The sequence below is a fragment of the Scleropages formosus genome, chromosome 1 (assembly GCF_900964775.1).
Source record: "Scleropages formosus chromosome 1, fSclFor1.1, whole genome shotgun sequence".
Lineage (NCBI taxonomy): Eukaryota > Metazoa > Chordata > Actinopteri > Osteoglossiformes > Osteoglossidae > Scleropages > Scleropages formosus.
This window is the reverse complement of record NC_041806.1, coordinates 41289797-41315489: the sequence shown is the minus strand read 5'-3', so window position 1 is coordinate 41315489 and position 25693 is coordinate 41289797. Positions and strand designations below refer to the sequence as shown.

Sequence of the window (25693 nt, the reverse complement as noted above, 5' to 3'; positions counted from 1 at the left end):
GCGGTTTCAGCCAGTGCGTGTAGTTTTCTATTTATTGCAAAGCAATACCTTCGGTATCTTCTTGACAGGAGCAAATTTCTGGACTCTCGACAAGCACTGTACTTCGGAACCTTAAACCAGACACAGCTTACAAGGTGTCCGTTGTGCCTGTGTACCCAGATGTGGAGGGCAAACGCCAGTCTGAGAATGGAAAGACCAGTGAGTTTTTGTCATTGACTGACCAGAATTTTATCACATTAGTTTACAGACATTGTTTAAAGTGGTGCACTTTGACCTTGTGCACAGTGGAATATTATAATGCTGCAAAAACTTCCAGTTCTTTGCTCAGTAGTACACCAGCAGGGCTGCCAATGGAACTTGAACCTAGAGGTCTTAAGTTTAGTCAGTGGTCAATGGATCCATGTAACGTAATATAATATGTGCTCTACTTTGTGCAATTACACATTTTATATTTTTAACTATTCCAAAATGTACACTTGCTAAGTGGAAATAATACTTACTGAACGCAGTAGGCTGTTCCTTTAATTTTGGTTTTAAATATCGTGCTTCAAAAAGGATGTCTTTGTTTTTCACTCTCAGAGCCCTTGGGGGGTGTGAAAAACCTACAAGTCACCGATCCCACCACCAGCTCCCTCAGAGTCCGCTGGGAACCTGCTGAGGGAAATGTGCGCCAGTACCGGATCTTCTACGTGCCCACTGCTGGAGGCGCTGAGGACATGGTAACACTCCATCCTGTTGTAATCTTTAGGACTGCTTAGCATAAGCAGCAGCTCCTTTTGGCTGTTCAGAGATCTTTGCTTTAAGTTGGTTGCTTAGCAGACAAGTTAATTTCAAGTAGCTGAAACTACTGAAACGTGAAGCAATGGAGCTTAGCTGTCTTAACCAAAGGTACAACAGCTGTACCCTTACTGGAGCTTGAGCCTAACATGTTTTGATTGCAAACCCAGCTTCTTCAGCTGCAGCTCTTGGACAACATAGTTCTCCCAATGTTGAACAGGAACAAGTTTCTGGAGGCACGACCAGCACAATCCTGCGCAACCTGCTCTCGGACACACTGTATACGGTGACGGTGGCACCCGTGTATCCGGAAGGGGAGGGCAAGCGGCAGTCGGAGAAAGGAAAGACATGTATGTCATGGGTACCTGGATGTGGGGAGACATCATGTTTGAACACTGAAACTGTACTTTCTGGACTAGTTTATTGGAAATCCACAACAGCAGGTTTGATTTTTGAAATACACTAGTGCCTTATATCGAGGCATCCATTTGATTGAGTCTAACATCAGTATAGATGTTTAAATTTTTTTAAAAGACATCTTCATAACATTTCTGATGAGAACACATGCAGCTACACCAGATACTGGGGAGTAACTGAGGTCCCTGTGGTTTTCTTGCAGTCTCCCCTTTTTAAGTTCCTTACCCACACTGGGCACTGCTCTTATTTATGTGCTTGTTCAGCAAAGTTCACTCCAGCAGAACTAGAGCTGTAACTCCAGTGAAGTGAATCCATTTTGGGCTTCTCCAGGACTCCGCTGAGTTGTACTATACAGATACTTTGTGCAAGTGTTTTTATTTTTTTGTTGCAGATTTTGCATGGTTGCATGTATCAATCCTATTATTTTCAAAGCTGAATAATACTAATTATTTACTCGTTGTTATGTACCTTTAAAATCATGCCAAGGCCAATGCTAACAGTCCAAAAAGTAATCATATTGCCTTTTCATTTCTCAAAGGGATAATGTTTTATGTGTCTGTTGAATTCTGTTTAATGCAAATAATACACTACCACTTATCTCTAACTGAATTAATACAGCAAGACATATTCAGTATTACTTTATTATGCAAAAATGCTGAATGGCACAGAGTAAAAGACATCTGCTTTAGGTTTAAAGAAAAAGGAGTTTAGTAGGAATTAAAATGATTTTCCTCTTCTCTGGTCCAACATGTTGGTCATAAAATTACCTTTATATGCTGGCAAATGTGCTTCAGTCAGCATGTTCTCACTGCCAAGTGTGCAGTGGTAGGTGCTATTTAAAACTAGTGCAGTACCAGTTCTTTTCTCTGAGTTGGTCCAGTCTGTACAAGTCCTGGTGAAAATAGTTGAATAAATCCCACCCAAACTGGCTCTGACACCCATCATCCTCTTCTTGCACTGACACAGTGGAGCGAATTCCACCCCGGAACATCAGGGTATACAACCCCACACCCAACAGCCTGAATGTCCGCTGGGAACCTGCAACGGGCCAGGTGCAGCAGTATCGTGTTAACTACGCCCCGCTGACTGGAGTCCGCCCTTCAGAATTTGTAAGTCGCTGTAGTGGGGAGGAACTAAGCATGCTGGATGTAGCAGGGATAGTTGTTCAAAGTGTTCTCTGCTTCAGATTTAACGCCCCAGAGATTAAGTACACATATTCACAAAGCATTGTTTTTAACTGAGGAGATCTCAACTGGGCTCTACATCTTGTGTTTTTCTAGAATTTAAGGAGAGAGTAGTACCTTAAAAATGGCATTTCTGAATCAAGCAAAATGTCGAGAAGGTTTGCTAAAAAAGTCAATTTTAATTGAATAAAAATGTTGTACGGTCAATCTATTACATTAAGCTAGTAACAGAATGAACTGTTTTTTAGAAACAGACAAAAAAAACCCAGAATAGTTTTTCTAAAGTGTAATGGTAACGTAATCAGTAAGTGTGATGATGTTTAATGACTTTGTTTAATGGTAGTAATCACATTGAGATGAACATGATTGATTGATATTATTCTGCAATTTAAAAATGAGATAATCTGAGAATCTGCACTGGTATAATGTAACAGCTCATAAATCTGTACAGTGACATCCCTGCTGGTGATCAAGATCCCTGTACATCTCACTGTTTTGGACTCATTCCTTAGTTTTCTTTACGAGAGAGAATTTGTGAACTATTGTTGCTGTGCAATACCAGGTGTCTTGAAACAAACACATCATCTTTAAGCGGGCATGTTACAGCATCAAATATCTAGTGGTTACTCCATAAGAAGTATTTATTCTGGCGCTACCCCAATGTGATGGTTTGCATTACCTGTCATTATAGCTGGGTGAGGATGAGATGTTAATGATGTTGACAAATATGTTTGTCTTCCTGATGTCACCAGCAGCTGTCCCAGTGATCTCATTATGTATGTTACCAGCGCCAAATGAGCAACATTTGCCGCTTTATCTTTGACTTCTGCTTGTGGACAGGAATTTTTAAACAAGAAGTCTTCACTGGGAGCCTTATATCAAACAATATCTCCTTTATATGTTGAAATGAGTGCTTTCCCCTGCAGGTCTTGGTTCCAGGAAACACCAACACGGCATTCTTAGACCAGCTCGTCCCAGACACCCCATACTCAGTAGATGTTGTGGCTCTTTATGCTGATGGACAGGGGACACCAGTGAAAAGTGATGGCAAGACATGTAAGCAGGTCATCTGGCATTTACACTAATGTTGACAACTGAATCCCCTTGGTTCTGAAACAGTATAGACTGGAAGCTGGTCAATATTGTTTATGAATAAGGAAAGTGTGCAGTTTACCATATCATGATGAGGCTGTTGATATCCAAACACATAGATATTCAAAAAAGTAAACAATGACATTGTTATTAATAACCATTATTTAGCTGAATATTTTATATGGTATAATATATGGTTATATTAATAACCATTATTCAGCTAATGGCTTTGTCTAATGTGATCTATGATGTTTAAGCAACCTGGCAGTGGTTTATTTATATAGCAGGGTGTTCTCACTTAGTTCAGAGCAAGTATCTTGATTATGTGTACTAGAGCAGGCATGGATTTCAAACTAAGACCCTTCAGATTGTAAGGGAACAGCCCTAACCACTACATTATTTGCTGCCCAACATTAATTAATTCATTCAAATAAACAAATAAATGAGGTTTTGTTTTTTATACTGATAATGTGCAATATCTGTGTAGTCCAGGGCCATTTAATGGTGGTCCTAGATGCACGAATTCCAAATGTCTCCGTTCTTTGTAAACTGTGAACAACTTAAAAAATGTACTGTCTTGACTGAAGTCATTAATTCCTCTTATGAATTCTAAGTGGTGTGAAGAGAATTGGAAGACCAATTGAAATCTTTCCTACAAGAATATATTTTAATAGCTGAGATTTAGTCATTAAGCTTTCATTAAGCTGCTTTCTGTGCTGTTGATGCTCTAGTACCACGGGCTGGACCCAGGAACATGCGTGTTTTCGGAGCCACCACGAGCACGCTGAGCATATCTTGGGACCATGCTGAGGGCCCTGTCCAGCAGTACAAGATATCCTATGCTCCTTTGACTGGGGACCCTATCACAGAGTTTGTAAGTCCTAAAGTAGCTGCCTGCTCTTCCCAAAGATGCACATCTCACTGTGTTTTTCAAAAACAAAAAATGTAGATATTACTCAGTCAGGTGCATTTATTTGCTATGTTCATCTATGAAACAATGGAAAAAAATGTATCTTCTAAAATTCCATATACAGTATAGTGTTATACTGTAAGAATTAAGAGACCTTTAAAATTTGTGTCAAAAAAAATAATAGTGACACAGAATTTCTCTGAACACTTGCCTGAAAATGCTTTATAGAAGGCAAGCTGAGGGTGAACTTTAACTGTCTGGAAACTAAGCTGAAGCTCTTTGGTTTTCCACCACAGACTGCTGTCCCTGGAAACAGAAACAATGCTATCCTGCAGAACCTTTTTCCTGATACCCCCTACAATATTACCGTGGAGGCCATTTATCCTGATGGGCCAGGGGGAAAACTGTCAGGGAATGGAAAAACAGGTAACCAGCTTTCAACACCCTTTTCATAGAAATCCCTTGAGAGCAGGCTATGTAGAGGAGTCTAGAAGAACTTTCTCAAGAGTAAAGTTTCTTAAATTTCTCATTGTTTGTTTGTTCTAATTTCAGCTGATTTAGAAAAAAGTAAAGGGTCAGTCCCATCCAGTAAGACAACCGATCACACAGATGTCTTAAACTGGTCACATCTGGCCCGAAATCCCACAATCCAACCAAGTATTGGTCGCATCTGGTACCTTAGATTTAGAAGATGCCACAATTTCCATACAAATATGAATCAACCTCAATGTCCTGGCATACGCTCAGAATAGTTGCTTCATTTAAGTGAGCTTTGGAGGCCAGGGGAATTCAGTACTGGGGTGCTGGGAAGGCTCAGCTGCTGTGCTGACAAGCCTTAGCCTAAGTTATATAAACAGAAGAGACTTTATGTTTTAGTTTGGACAGACGTGTCGCCATGACATGCTGTTTAATGACACCTACTTTCCACGAGGGATTAGCTATTCTCTACCCATTTCTCACATCTAAGAAAAGGAACATAAATACATGCGAAACCCGCTTATTAATCAGTACCACCTCTGAACAGGGTGACAAAGAATAGTCATTGTGGCAAGTAAAGTATTCAGCCTGTGTACTGCAAAAGGGACCTGTTTCACAACTGGCCTAGCATGAAAATAGAGAGGGCATACTGGTTCCTGGTGGTTAACAAGCATAACTGATTGAACACTGATACTTTTGCACATTGCCTTGTGTGCAGTTGGCCTCCTGGAGCCAAGGAATTTGCGTGTCTCAGATGAATGGTACACCCGTTTCCGTGTGTCCTGGGACCCAGCACCATCTCCAGTCATGGGCTACAAACTAGTGTACCAACCCACAGGTAAGCTCACATATATGGGACGTGTGCCTGTGGTTATAGTTAACTTAATTGACATAGTTATGATGCAGCATTCCCTCTGACTATTGTAATATACAGTTAATATACTTTGAGACTGCTCTAAAAATATAGTTTTATTACATTATTATTTGGACCTGAAAGTGTTGTTGATTTAGATGTATATATATTTATGATCTTTTTCTGCACATTAAGAAAGAGTAAATATGTCTGCTTAATTCCATAGTTTTCACCCATTAGTAGAATAACTACCATGCATTGCTTTCTAACTCTAGACAAGGATGAGACGCTGGAGGTATTTGTTGGTGATGTAACCTCATACACCCTCCACAACCTGCTCCCGGGTACCACCTATGACCTCAAAGTGTATGCCCAGTATGATGCTGGCCTAAGTGGAGCCCTTGATGGCCAGGGGACCACATGTACGTAACTTCCAGACTCACGGATACATATATCCTCTTAAAGCCTACATATAAGGAGTATAAATTCAGTTTAACTCAAGTTTCTGAATAATTCCATTTCACAATTCAAAGTGACAGATTTTCAAAGTGTTTCACCATTTGCTCTTCTCACAGTGTATCTGAATGTCACCAATCTGGAGACCTTCAACATTGGTTATGACAAATTTTGTGTAAAGTGGAATCCTCACAGAGCAGCCACTTCTTATAGAATCAAGCTGGACCCTCTCAACCGTAAGTTGCCTACAATGTAGAAATGAGTGGTTCTTGCGCAATCTTGTTTTTCCTCACTCATAAATTCTTTAACAATATGCCTCCTTTTTCACTTTTGTATTCCAAAATCAGAACAAGCTTGAAACTTAGTTATTGGCCTAGGCTTATTATGCAATCCACGTAAAAGATCATTGTGAAACATAACAGAGTAAGTTTAGTAAATAATATTTTTTTCCAAAGATGCACAGGTTATTTTGACTAAGTCCAGACACTGAAATAGTTGTTTATTCCTCTGTTTAGTCTAAAAAAAAAAAATCACTGATTTGATGTGTTTTGAAAGTACTGAAGCACTACTTTAACTCAAATTACTGATGGAAAAGCTTGGATCCTTTTAATCTGTTTGCCTTTGAATCCATCTGTTTTATATTCACAATACACTGGCTCAGTGTAATAGTTAAAAACAGAAGGGAATATTGGAATATTTATGTGGTAATCATTAGCCATTCAGGCAGAAAAAAGTTTCCAAAATTAGTAATTAGTAAAAAGGCAGCTGTAGGACTAAATCTTCCCTGAGGGTGGATTTCGTATGTCACGTAAAATGTGCTCAGATGTCACAAGAAGACAGGTGAATCATTAGCTTGAAAGTATTACACTGAAATTAAAGCAAAAATTAAGTTAACTTTTATAGGAAGCAATATCAATATTTGGCTCATCTTCAGGTTAAACCGAACTTTGAATCGCTCCAGATCTTTGAGCTGATAATAAGAGCTGGAAGAAGTGTTTGTTCCATCTGCTGCATGAGTTAAGAGCCTGGAAGTAACAATCATTTCAGGTCTCAGCTTATCCTAGTCTGTGAAGTCGTAACCAGGTTTTGTAGACACATTCTGTAATGCTGGATCTTTGGATCACTGGAACCATCCACAGCTTCTGGTGCAGGCCATGTTGATATCTTGTCTGGACTGGTCTTGTGAACCTTACCAGACTTCAACAAGACCTAATACCTCCCTAAGCCCTAGTAAGAACACTATGCTCCTTCACCCTGGCTGCTTATTGAGTCCACTCACAAAAGCTTTGAAGCTCAAAGGTGCTCAGTTTTGGCTACAATGTGGTGAAATGAGCTCTGTCTGTCCCTCAGAACTGATACCATTTCAGTATTCAAGAAGAAAGGTATCAAAATTAATCTTGTCCAGACCCAGTTCTCTCCTGATTTCTCTCTTTCTAAGTTCTCCTAATTTGTATCACACCACCTGTTATAATCACCTTTGTACTTCCAAATGTAGGTGAAATGGGCAAATGCAGTTCAGGTTTCAGTGCTTATGCCAAATTTTTTTTTTCTTCTGGTTTTCTAGCATCTAGCAGTGGACAGCAGGAAATCACTATTACTGCTGGGAACACTCAGTACTGCTTTGAGGGTCTCTCTCCTGATTCTCTGTACACTGCCACAGTATTTGTTCAAACCCCCAACCTAGAGGGACCTGGGGTGGGCATCACAGAGAAAACCTGTAAGTACCAACCTCTGATACTTACAGTTGTGCAGACTATTGCAGTGGAAGAGACTAATACCACAGGAGTCACAACTGTCATCATATTCTCTTCTCATAGTGGTGAAGCCCACTGAAGCCCCGGCACAGCCTCCAACCCCACCTCCACCTCCCACCATCCCTCCTGCTTGGGCAGGTAAGGGGAGAGTGCACTGATGAGCAAGAATTTTTAGAATTCTGTGTTGAAAGGATGTCTGTGTTGCAGACATGATCTTACATGCCTATCTACCTTGCAGCATCTTGTACGGTTTCCACAGTCTATGGTCAAAAAGGAGCATAATTCCACCTCATACATGAAGCCTCAAGGCACTTTAATAAAAAAATGAGAAAGGCAGTGTGTCCCTGGTAGAGCTGTGCAATGTGATTATTATTGGACAGCTGCTGTTGAAGACACACTCTGGCTCCCAAAACTAGGTTTACACATTCTACACGTTCAGCACTAATAGGCCGTAATGGCTGCTGCCTGTGGGTAACTGTGGTCACCCCATGTGCATGCTTTAGTCAGCATGTGGGAAGCTGTTGTGTTGAAAGTAAGCCCTTTCCAAAATGCCATCTCTTTGATTTTGCATTGTATATAACTGGTAGGCCTCAGGGACGCATTACATTAGACTGCATTACACCACTGTGTGCTGGACAGACATGGTACAAATTCTGCCAACTGCTTTGTAAGGAGAAACCTATTAAGTTTGTTCATTTCCAGGCCTTATGGTCTCCAAATGCTCTTTGTTTGTTTAATTTCTCACAGAAAAATGTGTCTGTTTAAACCAGTGATTACCGCGCACAAGATTACACACTTACCTCTGTGTACAGGGGACTGGCTTTGTGGCACGAGTTTGTAGAAGTGTAAAATTTCAAGGCTGCTATTAGTGCTGTCCTTCTAAGCTTATCCTCAAATTAGTACCAACATTATAAGTTTTAAAGTTTCTCCTCTGCTTTCTTTGATCCTACAGTATGCAAAGGTGCCAAAGCTGATGTGGTGTTCCTTATTGATGGCTCTTGGAGCATTGGTGATGACAACTTCCACAAGGTTGTCCAGTTTGTTTTCAGTACCATTGGTGCTTTTGACATCATTGGCCCAACAGGAATGCAGGTTTGTAGTCCTGAGGAAAGAATCAGAGGCAATGGATGATACCTTTTGTCTTTTTTGCCAATGTTGGGAAAAATGGTAACACTTTGTGTGCTTTTGTTCCAATTTGTTTGCAAATAGGTGTCTTTTGTGCAGTACAGTGATGATGCAAAAACTGAATTCAGGCTGAACACTTACCAGGACAAGGGCACAGTTCTGTCTGCTCTTCATCTCATTCGCTACAAAGGAGGAAATACGAAAACAGGTACAAGTCCCGTCTGTGGGGTATTTCTGATGTCTCTTTTCTTTTCTACTTGCAGTGAGTTTTTTTCATATTTGTACCACTCTTTATGAATCATTCAGTCCCTCCCAACATGATCCAGGTTTCCTTAAGGAACATGGAAACTGAATGGAATTTTCCCTGATGGCTCTGACTGTTATCCACTTGTTGCATAGGTATTGCTCTTAAACATATTGGCGAGAAAGTCTTTGCTCCAGACAATGGAATGAGAAGAAATGTGCCAAAGGTCCTAGTGGTTGTCACAGATGGCCGCTCTCAGGATGAAGTAAAGAAAAATGCAGCCAAGCTGCAGCAGACCGGTAAGTTAGAGTCTCTGTGGGTTGAGTTCTTGAAACAGCTCATTTTCATTGTTTTCACACACATAGTAAGGCACTTGGTGACTAGTTGTTATGAATACTTTGTAAATTAAGGCAAAGCTGTTGTTTAATGGTGGTGCTTATTTATTGAGTCTCCTAGAACATAACTGAGAACTAGAAAATGATAAAGAAAATTCCAAGAAACCAGCCAAGAGTCTAGTCAAGATGAAATCATGTAACTGCAGAAAGAATTTTATATTATAATATTGGTCGACCCAGTATGAATATGTTTTCTGCGGGCAGAAATGAAAGGCAGTGAAATATTCTCTGCCCTTCTTCCAGGGTATAGCGTGTTTGTGGTTGGTGTTGCTGATGTTGACTATTTGGAGCTCCAGAACATTGGAAGCAAGCCCAATGAAAGACATGTCTTCGTTGTGGATGACTTTGATGCTTTTTCAACAATTCAGGACAACCTTGTCACCTTTATCTGTGAAACTGCCACCTCCAGTAAGCTTTAGTCTCTAAACACCTTCAAATTTTACATTTTGCTACCACTTAAAATTGTAGTTGTCTATCTCAAAATGAATATATGTTTTATTTTTTCATTTTTAATTTTGTAGGCTGCCCTTTGATTTACCTCAATGGGTTCACATCACCAGGTAGGATATTATGAATTAAATATAATTCTATTATACTAATTATTATTATATTAATTAATTAATGGCACCAGTTTCTATCATTGTTAATGTGTACATTGTGGTCCGTATCTTTCCGTGTACCATAGGCTTCAGGATGCTTGAGGCATTCAATCTGACTGAGAAGACTTACGCATCTAATAAAGGAGTTTCTTTGGAACCTGGATCGTTAAACAGTTTTCCATCCTACAGGCTCCACAGAGGAGCATTGCTGTCACAGCCCACATCGTAAGTTGCTACTGGTATTTGGTAATTGCAGAGGTCTCTTTTCTGTGTTTAATGTTGAATGATTTTGGGAATTAGTTTTAATGTTACATGGATGGGTAGAAGTGCCATCAACTCAAGTCTGACTCATAGTGACAGCTCATGTGGTTTCCAAGGCAAGGGAGGAATGGAAGTGGTGTGCCAGTGCCTTCTTCCAGGCATTTCTTGGGGGTTAAACACAAAAATATGTAAACCGTACACCGACCAAGCAGCTCGGGAGCTGTAAGGAACTTGCTTACCCTGGTGTGCCACTGTGTCCAGTATTATCTTAGGGCCTACTGTCATGTCCATGCCCGCACCATAGTCAACAGCACCTGACACCAATCAAGCACCTGACTGAGCACTTGCATTTAAAAGACCCTTCTTAGCTCCCGTACAATCGCGGAATCTCACTGAGACAATCATCCCTTCTGCGCTATGTCTAGTTCTTCCTCGTCCCTTGCTTCCTGTCTTCGTTTCCCGGTTTTTGACCCTTCGCTTTGTCCCCTGACCACGTCATTGGATCCTCACTCTCACTTTGACTGCTGATTGACTGACTCTTCGTCCGTCCTCAACAACAAGAACTTGTCTGATCTCTTGGTTCCTGACGACCGATCCTGTACTAGGGTCCAGCTGCCCCCGCGTCCCCGGTTCTGCGTGACACCATTCAGTCCTCTAGCTTCTTTTTTTTGAGTATCATGAGTCAAGTTGTCGCTGGATGTTAAAGAATGTAAGACTATTTATGTAAGATTATACAAGACATTTGAGCAGAACTAACACTTTCATAGTATCCACAATATGTGTTTATAATTTTCATAAAATATACCCTAGGGTCATAAAATATAGTTTATTTTATTAAAGCATCTTACAGTTGCAGGCATTTTTACAGGATTTTTTTTTGCAGTGTGAGCTCATCATGTTTACAATGACATAATTAAGGAGAGAACACTCCTTATATGAAACAAAAGTTACCTGGTACACTAAAAAAAGCCATGTCTGCCATCCTTAAAACAAAACAACCTAAAAGGCTGTGCTTAACATTTATAGCTTATAGTATGTATTTACAGTAGCTACCTATAAAGTACATATGTTTTCCTTTACCATGAAAGATAGTTTTAGTTTTGGTCTTAGAATTATAGGTTTCAGTCTCCTTGTAATTATTCCTGAAGCTTTTGCTGTCTTATGGCTGTGCATGCTAGTGACCCTGTTCTTGGCCCATATTTTATTTCATATTCCCACAGTACTCGATACACTTGGCAGTGTCACAGAGGTAACAAAAAAAACAAAATGGTATTGTGGTTAATTCTAAACCTGTCTTCAACTGAATTGTTAATACTAAATCCTTCTGAAAAATGTTTCTTGTGTCAACAGGCAAATCCACCCTGATGGTTTGCCACCATCTTACACCATCATCTTAATGTTTCGCCTCCTCCCTGATACACGTACAGAGGCATTTGACATCTGGCAGGTAGCAAACAAGGACAAAAATGCTGAAACTGGAGTCACCGTCAACCGTAAGGAACTTTCATCTCTGAGGATATGCAAGAGTTACTGCTTAATTTCTTAAATGATAGGAAGTGCATGATTTATGAAGGGATTTAGAGTCCAATGCTTATTTTAATCTTTATGGTGCTCTTTAAATGACACAGACTTTGCCTCTCTACAGTTGCTCCCGACTTGAAAAGTTTTTAAGTCTAAAAAGCACAGAGTGGAGAGGGGGTCATTATCAGTTCTGTATTTGAATTGGAGAGCTCCGTGAGATTGGAGGCAAGAGTGGGATTTTTTGGGTGGGAACAGAGTGGTGCAGCAAACCGTCTCACTCTCCCTCTGAGCAACCCTTGAATGACAGCCCCTCTCTCTGCTGAGCCCAGCCACCTTATGCACATGCCTGCGTGTTCTGAGTCCCCTGGCTGGAGTATTTAGAACACAGTGTAAATAAGAAAACCCCATAAAGACCCACATAAGGGTGTTGGTGCTCATCTGGAACTCCTCGAACTTGCAGGATGACAGAGAGGCAACACCACAGAACGCTCAGAACTGGTAGATTTAGGAGGCAGAGGGTCTTCTACGGCTTTTTCACCTTCTGTTTGCTTCTTTTTCACCTTCTCCACTTCTTGGAAAAATTTAAAGCAGGCTTACTGTGATTGCTATGTGTTGGTGCATCGATTAGAGCTTTGGTGCACGATTTGAAGTGGTATGCAAGCTCTCTTTCTATTATAAAAAACTAATACTAAATACTTTTCACAAATGTTTATTTCGACAAAAATGGCATTGCTTTAAAGTTTTTAAGGTAGGACTCAGCTGTATGTAGAAGCATGTGTAGAAAGGGGCTTGAGTCTAGCAGTTGTTTTTGTTTTTTGTGTTTTGAATTTTAGAAGCTTAGCATGAATGAAAGACTTGTGTGCCACTAGAGAGTAATTTGAAGTCTGTGTCCTCTCCTTTTCAGCTTCCAGCAAAACAATATCTTTCTACAACTTGGACACCCAGGGGAAGGTCCAGTCTGTGGCATTTGATAATGATAAAGTAAAGCAGATCTTCCATGGAAGCTTCCATAAGGTAGGAAAATGCCAGATTTGTTCACTTGGCACCAGGCAGGGAAGGTGTGGCACCCAAATCCCAGCTGCCTGGGTCTTTCCCTGAGGATGTAGATAGACAGAGGACCCATCACATTCCAAAGAACTTTCGTGTTCCAGAACACGTACCTGGACTACAGCTACAGACATGCACAGTTTAGGGTTTTCTACATCTCCGGAGAGTACTGTGCATGAGGTTCGAACATGTCTGTTGGAAAATTGGCAAATGTTTAGGTGTATAAAATGTATCTTAAAATGTATTTTAAAACTTCTAAATGATAATTTATGTGGAACAGACCGCCGTTTTTAATATGGAAATCAGATCAGAGTACAGTCATATTTGTTCACAATACCTCAAGTTTTTGTATTTGTCACGTCCACGCCCACAGCACAAGCAACAACACCTGACTCTGCACTAACTCATGAGTAATCACTCACCTTATAAAGACCCTCTTCAGCTCCCGTACCACTGCGGAATCTCGTTTGGGACAACCGCCCTTTCTCGTGTTACTACATGCACTCTTGCTCTGTCCACGATCTCCGGTTTTTTGACTCCTTGCTTCGTTCTCCGACTACGTCCATGGATCCTCTTTCCTGTCCTGTTTGCCGATCGACCGACCCTTCGCCTGTCCCTGGTTCTGAGAACTCGCCTCTTTCCTCAACTTCTGACAAACAACGCTGCACTTGGGTTCAGCCATCCCGGCTCCCTGTGCTCCGCGTGACAGTATTTAGAAGGATTATTACTTTATTTATTAGTTCAAGGATATACTATTACATATCATATGTTGGTACAATTCAGGACATGGGTATATATTTTGGAATCTGCAAGAGTTTATTAATATAAACAAAATTATCCAGGCATACAAATTAGATGTGTGTCATCCTTTGCGAATCGTTATTATGGTGACTTTCTTAAATAAATTCAGCTTCATTTTTTGTTCATAGGCAGTGTACCTGTTAGTATGATCCCACTAGAAACTGTATTCGGAAAATCTGTCATTGGAGTGGTACAGAATGTGTCATTCACTCAACACTTAAATGGGACAAGGAGAGGGAGACCTTTTAAAAAAGGTGCTAGTGAGAGGGGCTGCCTGGACCCTGTGTCACATATTTTGACAAGTATCTTTATGAACTTTCCTTTAATACGAACTACAGCTTCTGGCATGCCTGTCTGGAAAATGTTGGGTCACCGTGAGAGCTATTAAACAATTACATCAGACAGTATTTAGAATACCAGCCTAAAGTTTTTTTTTTTTTTTTTTTTTTTTCCCCATTTGGCTTCTTCTGCATTTTGTTGCCTGGAACCTGACAGGAGCTGACTGTGTGGGGTGAAATCCCACTGGTTGCTTTGCAGGTGGTAGATCCTCATGGTCAGCTAACAGCATAGTCATTTTATGCGCTATCAGTTCGATATGTCTGGTTCCTTGCTTGGTGCACAGCAGTTGATCTGCCCAACACACAAGGATAAAGGGGTGTATTGTGCTAGAATGGTTCCTTTCATTGTCTTGGCCATGTCAGACTAATTGCTGAACATATATTATAGGTCCAAAGCTATAATTATTATTATCTGCTAGTCTGTAAAGTGTAGAAAAAACATATCAGGACCATTATATTAAAGCACATTTCCATGTTTATACAACAAATTATAGACAACTGATATGTGGAAATTAGGATATAAAAAGTAACATGCTACAGAACTAAGTTTAAAACCTGTGGGTATATAATAAAATACTGTATAATACACACACACACACACACACACACACACACACACACACACAGACACAGAGTGACTGAAACCACTTGTTCTGAGTGGGGTCACGGTGGCAACACAGGGCGCAAGGCTGGAGGGGGAGGGGATATACCCAGGGTAGGGCTGTATGATATCTATAATATATTTTCAGGCTTCTTATGGTGAGTTCCCTATTTTCCCACTATGAAGTCCCTGTAACAGCTAGTTTTAAACAACACATTGGTTGAAGCCATACATTAATTTAAGTAAAGGACTATACCAAAAAGGTAAGATTGGGTCCTCAAAGGTTTATGTATAGCCTTCTATCATCTCTATAGATAACAGACAATAGAAACATTTCATGAAAAAGAGGTTTGAAGTTACCTTTGAAATAACAATCACAATTACAAATCCACCCGCACAGGGGAAGGTTGATTTCCAGGGATCGGTATGTGTCAGCTATAAAATAATAATTATTACTTACAAGCAACATGAGGCAACTAACAGAGTTCCAAAAATGCCATATAATCAGTATCCAAAATTCAGGTGCATCAGCCACAAAGACTGCTAAGTTATTTATTGTGTAAAGAGGAACAGTCTCAAAAATAATTACAGCATATAGTATGTCAAACAGACAAATATTGACAGCTGCATTTGTTAATTAAAATGTATTCTCAAAGTTTGTCTTTTTTACTACATTGTATAGATATTTAACTTGTGTAAACTTCGCTGGAGATGTGCTAAAAATATTCATTTAAATTTTCCCTGTTGTGTCTCAGAAATTGATTTAAAATACCAATTTATGCTTTTCATTGCTGCCTAATGTAAAAAAGAAACATTTGGCAGGGAGACTTTATAGGGTTAATTGAAATAGAGGGGAAATTGTATTTCAAAAACATTTTCTAGACCTCTCCACAGCAAAATTGTCAACTTAAGACTTCACAGTAGGAAAGTGTGTTGTGTGGTATCCTTGAACAGAAAATAAAAATACAAAAAATATTTCTCTTCTTTCTTTTCTGTGCAGCTCCATATAATGGTGTCCCCAAAGAGTGTCAAACTCAATGTGGACTGCCAGGAAGTAGCAGAAAAACAAATACAAGAAGCCAGAAACATCTCCACTGACGGCTACCAAATGCTTGGTAGACTAGGCACAAAGCAAGAATCAGAGACAGTGAGTAAAACCAAATATCATCATTCACTATGTCACAGAGCAATGCAACCCAAAACCTCTGTTTATGGAAGAAGTGAAAGGCACACATGACCATCTCTATGATTGTTGGCACAACAGTAATTGCGCAATCATAAAAGCAAGCCATTACTCTGCCCCTGATAGGTTTTGCCTGTGTATCTTGTGTGCCTTTCCCAGCTTAGAGGTGCATTGTTTTGCATGACACGGAATTTAATGTTTCAGTACCAGCATCTTGTGTAAAAAATGTGAAACCCATTCTTGAATTTATCTCACAGTTCCAGCTCCAAATGTTTGACATCGTGTGCAGCCTAGGCTGGACCAGCAGGGACAGATGCTGTGATGTGCCATCAATGGTAAGAATTTTGATGTAGCACCTCACTGTCTTCAATAGCCTCCTCCCAAGAACACCCGCTCCCACTGTCACTGAATTCTGCATCCTGAGTTCCTGTTGTGCAATAGTTCCAAGGGATGACATGCCAAAAATCAATGTGTGAACAATACACAGTATGTATATATGTACTGTACGTGTTTGATTATGCATCTAGATTTGCAGCGCATAATGTTTGTTGCCTGAATAAATAAATGAATTTTACTTGTTTCACACCAACTGAATGCTTCCCTACATTTACAGGGACATAATCTGTGAACATAATGTATAGTAACATGTATTTCAGGAACAGAAATCGTCTTACAGAAATTGTATGTTGTGTCTCAAATACAAAAATGACAAATTTACAAACTAACCTCTTTTTTTAAAAAAAAATCATCCCTAGCTAAAGGATTTGAACTCAGTTCATAGACTGAGAACAGCCTTCATCAAGGTCAGAAGAGATTAAATCCCCTTCTGATTGATTATCCTTTTAAAATTTGATTATATGTTGATTATATAAAAAAAAAACTGAGCAGGTTCAGTATACATTTTTGAAGTGGAAGATATTTATGCTCAATATTATAAATATTCTTGATTAATTAATTGTGCTGTCCTGCCATCAAGAAAACACAAGCCATACAATATATCAAATTTATATGTTTGAGGAAAAAGCTTCACTTTGAAATATTTTAAGGGAGTAATATATTGCTTTCATAGACTATTCCGTATTCGATATAGGACATTTCGACTTCTTATTTTCCTCCATTCAGTTCCTTACTTCAGAATCCTACATGAAAACTCAAAAAATATTAACAGTTTCAAATGATGAGTAGCTGTTGCTTGGGAGAGTCATGACTTTTCAGTAGTTAAACTGTTTGCAGGTCTTCTGTTTGAGTTGTTACTTAGTCCAACTAAAATGCTTTGCCTTCCCATCTTTTTATTCAGAACAACATAATTGCATACGATTCTAGCTATCAAATTACATAACTGATATACATTTTTCTGAATGATATTTTAAAATGCTTGCTTATACCTTTTTTAATCAGTACATAAATAGTGTTATGTTTTGGCTAGAAATGCCATAGCAAGGATGAACTCAATAGGCTTTTCTCTTTTTCCCATGTAATCTCCAGTTCAAATATTTACTATAATAATATAACATAGGGGGTGCGGTGGCGCAGTGGGTTGGACCACAGTCCTGCTCTCCGGTGGGTCTGGGGTTTGAGTCCCGCTTGGGGTGCCTTGCGGCGGACTGGCGTCCCGTCCTAGGTGTGTCCCCTCCCCCTCCGGCCTTACGCCCTGAGTTGCCGGGTAGGCTCCGGTTCCCCGCGACCCCGTATGGGACAAGCGGTTCTGAAAGTGTGTGTGTGTGTGTGTGTGTGTGTGTGTGTAATATAACATTGCAACAGAACAGGACAAATAACAAATATATTAATCATTGCTTTAGTATTTAATATCCCTTTTCATGATGTAATCAATAAATGTTTTAACCAGAGCACTGTATCCCCTCTTTTCGTATGCTGCTAAAGCAGATGATTAATACTGGATCTTCACAATTTAGGTCTTTCATCAGTATATTAGTGTGATTTTTGTATAAATACTGCAGAATGATATGATTACAGCTGGTTTTTCTGACTGTCTTTCTGCAGACTCCTACGGATGATAGCAATTTTCCATCTTTTTTTGTTTCCTAGAATGATTTAACATGGGTTTTGAATGTCTGTATCTCATTAAACCAGTTCATAACTCACCCTCAGACACATGAAGCAATGCTGCTTCTCCAGTTCCTGTCTTAAGAGCGCTTCATTCCTAACCCTGACGCTGCCCCCCAAAGCTCACTTGGACCAGACCTCACTGTCTAATTCCTGGTGCTTGCATTTGTGAACAGGAATTAGACAGTGAGGTCTGGTCCAAGTGAGCTTTGGGGGGCAGCGTCAGGGTTAGGAATGAAGTGACATCTCAGGGTGTCCCTGTCAAGCCAACACATGATGGTGTATATGCTGCTCATTTCACTCTGTTTCTTATTTCTTTTTCCCATTTTTTCAGAGAGATGAGTCGAAATGTCCAGCTCTTCCCAATGCGTGCACATGTACATCAGAGAGCACTGGCCCACCGGGACCTCCTGGTCCAGTGGTAAAGACATTTGATGTGCTTTGCCGAAAGGCTTTACAAACTCAAGATGAGATGTAAACTGTACAGACTCTGTGTCAGGCACAGCAGGATAGGAAGGGGATTGTGATTTCATTGTAACAGTTTAGTGACATAATTTTTGTTCTACTGTTGTTTTTCCCCCCTTGAGAAAACCACATGACAGACAGTGCACAAAAAGGCATGAAGAATAGCTCTGTCCTTGTTATGGCTTACAATAGTCAAATGAAGTTCCTCTAAGAGAAGTGTCAGCTTTGTGTGAGAGTATGAATTGTGACAATAGAAAACCTGGCACAGGATCTTTTGGCTTTGATAGCTCAGGGATGAGGATGTCTGAAATCTCCTCCCTCTGACTGTGTTAATTTGACAAATGCTCTTCTCTTTCCAGGGTGGGCCCGGCAGCAAAGGTCCTCGAGGGGAGAAAGGAGAGTCTGGCCCACCGGTAATGAACCTGCTAGCGAAGCTGTTACAGCACACCGTAATGCTGTTTAGATTTTGAGGTGGAAAAATTGTAGATTAACTTGTTTAGCTCATAGCTATGGATCATCCATAGGTTAATAATTATCCACATGAATTAACATGTTCAGTTAGCAAGCAGTGCACAGCAATGCATCTGTTTTGTGTCAAAACTATATTCATCACTGTCAGTGGAAAAAATTGGGCCACAGATGGTGTTGATGTCTGTCCTGAACTTAAAACTTCAATATTGACATTGACAGGTCAAATTCTAAAAGAAGATCTGCTGTATTCCAAAAATGTACAGCTACATAATTGTGTAAATTTGTAAATCACTCCACATGAAAGAGTCAAATGATCAACAAAATAATAATTAAACACTGTATTAGGGTTTAAACAATATTTCAACAAAAAGTGGTAAAAATAAAATATTCCCAGCCACATCTGAATTCACTTATGAAATGTATATTGTTCTAGCTATGATTTAGGGATGCCTGAGCCAATAAGTCAAACTGCAAAGCACTCTATTGCTTCTTGTGCCTTCTTATGGCAATAACTACTGCCGCATTTGTTGAATATTTCTGATGTCTTCCACATTTCATAGTTTTTAACCTTCTTTTTGTTTTCTCTGACAGGGTCCAATGGGCCCACGTGGAGATCTGGGACCACCAGGCCCCATGGGACTACCAGGTCCACAAGGACCCAGTGGCTTGTCGCTTCCTGGAGAGCAAGTAAGTCACACAAAATTTCTCAGGCCACAAGTTTTCTACTCCAGAAGCTGATTTTGGCACCTTGTTGGCTTCACCCATACCTCTCTGGGAGCAAATGGGGATTATGACCCATTTTTATTCACCAGAATTTAGCGCTAAGCAGTGATGACTGCAGAAACTTGGCAGGTGGTAGTTTTCTATGTCTGGGATTTACTCTTGATATTGGAAACCTTGACACTACTTAATACAACTATGTAAATCAGCATCCCATCTTGTTTTTCCAGAATAATTCTTTGAGCAGTGCAAAGCAAGGGCCTGAATATGAGGAAATGCTTCTGTTTCTCTTTCAGTGAAATAAACTACAAGATCAGCTCCACACTCGTACATAACCACTAACTGACAAGGGCTTGGAATCATCATATACTCTGAATGATAAATGCAGCTTTAAAGAGAAAACTATATGTGATACCACAAAAGATTTGTTGTTGACCTTTGCATTTGGCTGTCTAAAAATGTGAGGAGAGGAAATTTTTGACGTAACCAAAGTCTTTCTGCTTTCTGAAGCACTGAAAACATGTTTTTTCACCAACACAGGGCCGTCCTGGACCCAAAGGGGATCCTGGTGACTCAGGTCTTCCAGGACTCACAGTAAGTCCCACTTTTTAGCTTTCTTATTTTTGGTTTTGTAACAAACTCTGAAGCTAATCCACTGATTCCATCCAATCATTTATAGATATTTTGTGTAAAGTGTTTGTATTCAGTTGCTTGTGTTTGAAATACTGATCAGGAATGCCCTCTTAGACCATAGTTTAATGGCTTTGTTCTGGTTAATACGTGAATTATATCATGCATATCATAGGCTAGAGTGGAACACAAAGTTAGAGACCTTGAAGACTTAGCAGTGCATAGTTTGAGAGGTTAAACTTTATGGACTAACTTAAATGGAGCCTGATCAGTCTATGTTTAGCCATAAAGGAACAAAGGTGAAGGGAAAGACTTCCTCACTTGAGTGTTTCACATGCAGCATTCCTTTTTACTCCTTTTTATGGAATAATTTTTGGATCTTCCCAAAAAAAACTTGTGGGAACCTGAAGTGTATTATGAAAATTAATTTTGGTGGGAAGACCAAAATATCACACAAACTATTTTTTTTCCTATGTATCACATCCTTCATATCTCCATGTTGGCTTTTTATGGGATGTACAGTGTTCCACTTTTCCTTGTTTAGTGTTTGATATTTACAATAACAAATTAGGCACATTGTTTGAGACATTAGGTGGGATATTTTTAGGATCTTCATTTTCCCATTTTCTTATGCATCAGGTCTTTAAGCACGTAGGATCCCACTCAGAGTTTTTATGCATTATGTGCCTTAATTTTAACAGTTTCTTGGAAAATCATATGCCAAAGCACTAAAGGAGACTGGAGAGTAATTGTACAATGGAAACAAAATTTGAGAGTAAGCAACCAGTGATATGTAAATTTTTCATGGCTCTAAATGCAAAGAACAGACAGTAAAACGAAAAGGTTTATGCTAGTCAGGGGAAGGGAAGGGCTACAGATCTGTGTACAGTTTTTTATACGTGTTCCTCTCTACCCTTACAGGGACCCCCTGGTCCTGCTGGTGCCATTGGCCCTATTGGACCAGCTGGAGTGAGGGTGCGTTCTTATTACTATATACAACAAATATGCAACCTGAAACACTTGGAAACAGTGTTGTGTGAATGTAGTCATTATAGTTTGTTTTTTAATGAAAGGAAAAGAAAATATATTATTTCAAACTGGGGCTTCAAAATATTACTTATCTGATTTGCAGTACATTTAAAGGTTGAATGTGAAATACAGTACATATTTATGATACATCAGCTTTTTCCTTTGGTGAAAGTCAAGGACAGTGATTTCCTCAACCCCACCCCCCCACCGCACCTTGTCCCTTCTTCAAGCATCATGAAGTTTTCCTAACTAAGTACAAGTTAATCAACCCCAAACCCAGAAATTTGGTCCACAGCAAATGTCTTCATGTTTAAATAACGTTTCTTTAAACAACTTGTGGATGTTTATGAAGGGACCCCAAGGAAAGGAGGGACCTGCCGGACCACGAGGCCCACCAGGACCAATGGTATGTGCAGTACAAAAACGGCTTTTACTTTCATAGTCAAGAAACGCTGTTTAAGCACTTTTTTGCACATGGATGTACCTGGCTGTAGGATTTTCGAGCAAATGAATAGACTGTAACTGTAGAGAGTTAATTGCAAGAGCTGGCCATGGGGAGGAAGGTGGATCCTCCTAATACCCATCATCCAGCTGTTACATTAAGCATTGGAGCTAATGTGGTTTAAAAGGCCCATCCAACCAAATTAATTTTATTTAATATTGAATTATTTATTTTGTGAATTTGTGCAGTATTTTAGTAAATATGTGCATTATCCTTTTAATCAAAAGAAGAAATTCTATCATCACGTGAAACAAATCTTTTTCTACATCTCATACACGCTCACCACTTACTCACTTGAATTGCTTGTCCTGGTCAAGGTTGCGGTAATCTAGGTCCTATCCTGGAATCAGTGGGTGCAAGGCTTGGTGGGTACAGCCTGGGCAGGGTTCCAGTCCATCATAGTTTTTGTATACCTTTTATAAATAATACTGACATTTGATGTTTTTATCCAAATTTTGTTATTTCATATGGCTCCTATATGAAATAGCTTCTGTAACCTCATGTAAGACTTTGCTGTACTTTGTGTGTAGCCTTCTGTAAATCCATCATTGTTTTTGCTCCACGTAGGGTCCACCTGGATCTCCTGGAATGCCTGGACCCATAGGAAAACCAGGGAAATCTGGTGACGCTGGTGTCCCAGTAAGTAATCCGTGCATCCTTAAACACTGACCATGTTACAAAAATAGTTTTAACATGCAAGTCAAAGGACTGACCATAGAAGGCTCCACACTGACAAACTGGAAAGCTGCCATCATCTCTGGGAGCTGGTCACTTTGTAAAAGTTAATGTTTAAACCTTAGAATTCCTTAACACTTTTAAATGACTGATCTGTCCTGACATTGAGATGAGTGGTGTGCACACCACTCCCAAATCAGTTATCCATTTTTAAAAAGCATACAAAACAATAAAATTTGTAACATTTGATTGATACAAATCATAACATGATTGCTGTGCAAATTAATTGTTGGCTAGAGTTAGCTCCTCTTGATCAGATGTGTAAATGTGAACATAAACATTCCAGTTAGACTTCTCCATTGTGTCTTACTAAATGAACACTCTTGCATGACATGAATCGCATTACACATCCTTTCCCCTCAACAGGGTGCACCAGGCCTGAAAGGCGATAAGGGGGACAGAGTAAGTGAACTCTTTAACATTGTTAAAAGTGAACATTTTAAAAAAGCTGTTACTCCATTTTGCCTAAAGCAACTCTTCCATTTTTCAGGGAGACTTTGCATCTCAGAACATGATGCGTTCCATTGCCAGACAAGTGTGTGAACAGCTGGTTAATGGTGAGCACCACCACTGCACTTATCTGCTTTGAGAAAGCAGTGCATGAGTTAAAAAAACTCACTACTTCTTGCTTTTCAGAAATAAAGAAAAACTTTATTGCAATGACTTGGAAAATTAATTCTAGATAAATAAACAGGTTGAAAAAGGACTGCTTACAAGGTCTTTGATATGTTGAACTGAACTGTAATATACAGTAAAGTCTTGCTAGTGTCTCTCCAAACAAAAAAGCATTGATTTAACTGTACTTCATTGATGTATTTCAGGCCAGATGGGCAGAGTTAATCAAATGTTGAACCAAATCCCCAACGGTTACCGCAGTAACAATCCTGGGCCACCTGGTCCTCCTGGAGCTCCTGGGAATCAGGGTCCTCGTGGCGAATCGGGCCCAGCAGGCCGAAATGGATTCCCAGGAAGTCCAGGTTTACCTGGGCCACAAGGAGAGAGAGGTAAGTGTTATTAACCACCTTCTTTGTGTGCTACCACAGTAACTAAGGAAATAATCACAAACACTTCATTGGAGGGTGTTCTCTTCTAGTGTCAGCTGTTGTATTCCCCATAATTATTTTTTGTTTGATTTATGAATAATACAATTTTGTCATGCAGCTGGAGTCTAAAAACTCATAAAGCTACACAGTACTTTGCCTCCTCAGAGTACTGAGGTGCTGACAAGTGTGTTGATCCATGTCTAACCCCATGTGTAATATGCACTGTATTGGCAGTTTGTGTGCCAGAGAAAGCTTGGCATTATTTTCTCATATTTTTTGACATATGACATTTCCTGAAAATGTGTTAAATGATTCTGATTGTGTGAGGGTCCCCGTGGTCAAGTTAATTAAACGTCTCCTTGCTGCTGTTGGTGCATAGGGCCAGCTGGGGAGAAAGGAGAAAGGGGAAGCCCTGGTACAGGACAGAGGGGAGAAAGAGGTTTAACTGGACCCCCTGGTAAGCTGTACACACAAATGTTATCACTAACTACATCTGCCAGCCCCAGTGTGAACTGAACAGTGTATTTTTCTGCTCTAAGTGAAAGTGGAACAGAGATTGGAATAAAAACTCCGAAATTCTGTACAGTGCCTCTAAGAATAGTCTCCAAGCTAGTGAGACTTTCAGAGAACATCTGAACACAACACAACACAAGAAAAATAAGCTTCTTCAGGCAAAATGGCTGGTTCTCCCTATACCTCAGAGCTGGATATGTGTATGAGGCTTGATTTTTTTTTTCCTAGCTGAATCCCCATTGGCAGTTTGGGTGGAAAGGGAAAAAAGTCAAGGCACTATCTAAAGGTGTCAATGATAGCTGCATTGGGTCCACTGAAGATCAGCAGTGAAATAACAGTAAAAATCTTCTCCCAGATGAATGTATATCCGTAGTTTTGGCTTCTGTGGTGCACACTTGAGTTTAATGTAAGGAAGGTCTTAATATATATCTAATACAAGCTTATAATTGTTGAGTGCAGAAATGGGACAACTTATTGTAATATAATTATTAATCCAGGGTAAGTTTTTTTTTTTTTTTTTTTTTTTGGCTTTTTCTGACTCTTCTGCTCCTGCTCTCTCGTGAAGCCTGTCAGTATCAGATGCTAAAAGTATTCAAGGAGGCCTTCTCAAAAGTGAAAACCGCATAGCACCAGAGCTGGTTTCTAAATCTCCCTTCTGCCTCCTTCCCCACACCCGAACTCCAGTTTTTAAACTGTCCAAAAAAAACATGACTTCATCTGCCTGAGGGCTCAGGAGTAGCAGAACTAATATAGTCATCCAGCTTAATTGTAATACAGCATACCGGACTGCAGTTCTAGGTCCCCAGAGAAGGCTCTACAGTACAATGAGGGGAGTGGAAAGAATCATGCAACTCATTGAGGCTTGCTCTCTGGGTTAAGACACTGCCAAGTCTGCTGTGAATAGAGGGAGAGCAAATAGCCTTTGAGTAAGGGAAGCGAGTGGTGATGAGTCACTGTTCAGGGGCTAATCACATTGCTGTCCAGTGACTCTCTTCTCCGGTGGTTTCATTGACAACACATGTACAGACAATAGGGCAGTGAGAGAGGCAAAGAGGAGTGGAAAAAATTCCAAACAAGTCTTATGCCGTCTAGACAACTAGAAAAAAAGCAACAGTAACTCTGCACTTTTCTTAATTTTTGTGGGATAAATCACTTTTTACAGCTACTTCAAGCCTAGATAGAAGGTGGCATCATAGCATTGTTTTAAAGCTTTTCCCCCTTCCTCTCTTCCTTCCAATTTTCCTCAGGCCCACAAGGTGAATCCAGAATTGGTCCTCCAGGCCCTTCAGGTTCTCCTGGATCTCGTGGTCTTCCAGGTCGCCAGGGCATCGCTGGGGTCAGGGGACCACCTGGTCCGCCTGGCTACTGTGACTCGTCCCAGTGTGTTGGCATTCCTTACAATGGACAAGGATACCCAGGTAGGTAGAGCCATTCCTGAACATTCATATTGTGAAGAGTGAGTAAGAGTGGTTTGAAAGGACAGCAT

At 40.0% G+C, this 25693-nt stretch overlaps 1 protein-coding gene across 4 annotated transcripts in view; it reads left to right on the top strand.

Moving 5' to 3' along the window:
* Window positions 1–25693, top strand: part of col12a1b (collagen, type XII, alpha 1b) — a 72570-nt gene that overhangs the window by 45993 nt on the left and 884 nt on the right. For all 4 annotated transcript variants that reach the window (XM_029250432.1, XM_029250425.1, XM_029250426.1 and 1 more), the window contains 34 exons: window positions 69–198; window positions 580–719; window positions 998–1127; window positions 2161–2303; window positions 3305–3434; window positions 4202–4344; window positions 4677–4806; window positions 5576–5695; window positions 5986–6132; window positions 6286–6402; window positions 7731–7883; window positions 7984–8058; window positions 8873–9012; window positions 9130–9253; window positions 9445–9588; window positions 9928–10092; window positions 10206–10244; window positions 10370–10508; window positions 11895–12037; window positions 12970–13079; window positions 15853–15999; window positions 16293–16370; window positions 18434–18520; window positions 18924–18977; window positions 19627–19722; window positions 20296–20349; window positions 21307–21360; window positions 21767–21820; window positions 22484–22555; window positions 23018–23053; window positions 23142–23208; window positions 23473–23655; window positions 24074–24151; window positions 25455–25625. In XM_029250432.1, coding sequence (XP_029106265.1) covers window positions 69–198; window positions 580–719; window positions 998–1127; window positions 2161–2303; window positions 3305–3434; window positions 4202–4344; window positions 4677–4806; window positions 5576–5695; window positions 5986–6132; window positions 6286–6402; window positions 7731–7883; window positions 7984–8058; window positions 8873–9012; window positions 9130–9253; window positions 9445–9588; window positions 9928–10092; window positions 10206–10244; window positions 10370–10508; window positions 11895–12037; window positions 12970–13079; window positions 15853–15999; window positions 16293–16370; window positions 18434–18520; window positions 18924–18977; window positions 19627–19722; window positions 20296–20349; window positions 21307–21360; window positions 21767–21820; window positions 22484–22555; window positions 23018–23053; window positions 23142–23208; window positions 23473–23655; window positions 24074–24151; window positions 25455–25625 — 3793 coding nt within the window. The remainder of the gene's footprint in view (window positions 1–68; window positions 199–579; window positions 720–997; window positions 1128–2160; window positions 2304–3304; window positions 3435–4201; window positions 4345–4676; window positions 4807–5575; window positions 5696–5985; window positions 6133–6285; window positions 6403–7730; window positions 7884–7983; window positions 8059–8872; window positions 9013–9129; window positions 9254–9444; window positions 9589–9927; window positions 10093–10205; window positions 10245–10369; window positions 10509–11894; window positions 12038–12969; window positions 13080–15852; window positions 16000–16292; window positions 16371–18433; window positions 18521–18923; window positions 18978–19626; window positions 19723–20295; window positions 20350–21306; window positions 21361–21766; window positions 21821–22483; window positions 22556–23017; window positions 23054–23141; window positions 23209–23472; window positions 23656–24073; window positions 24152–25454; window positions 25626–25693) is intronic.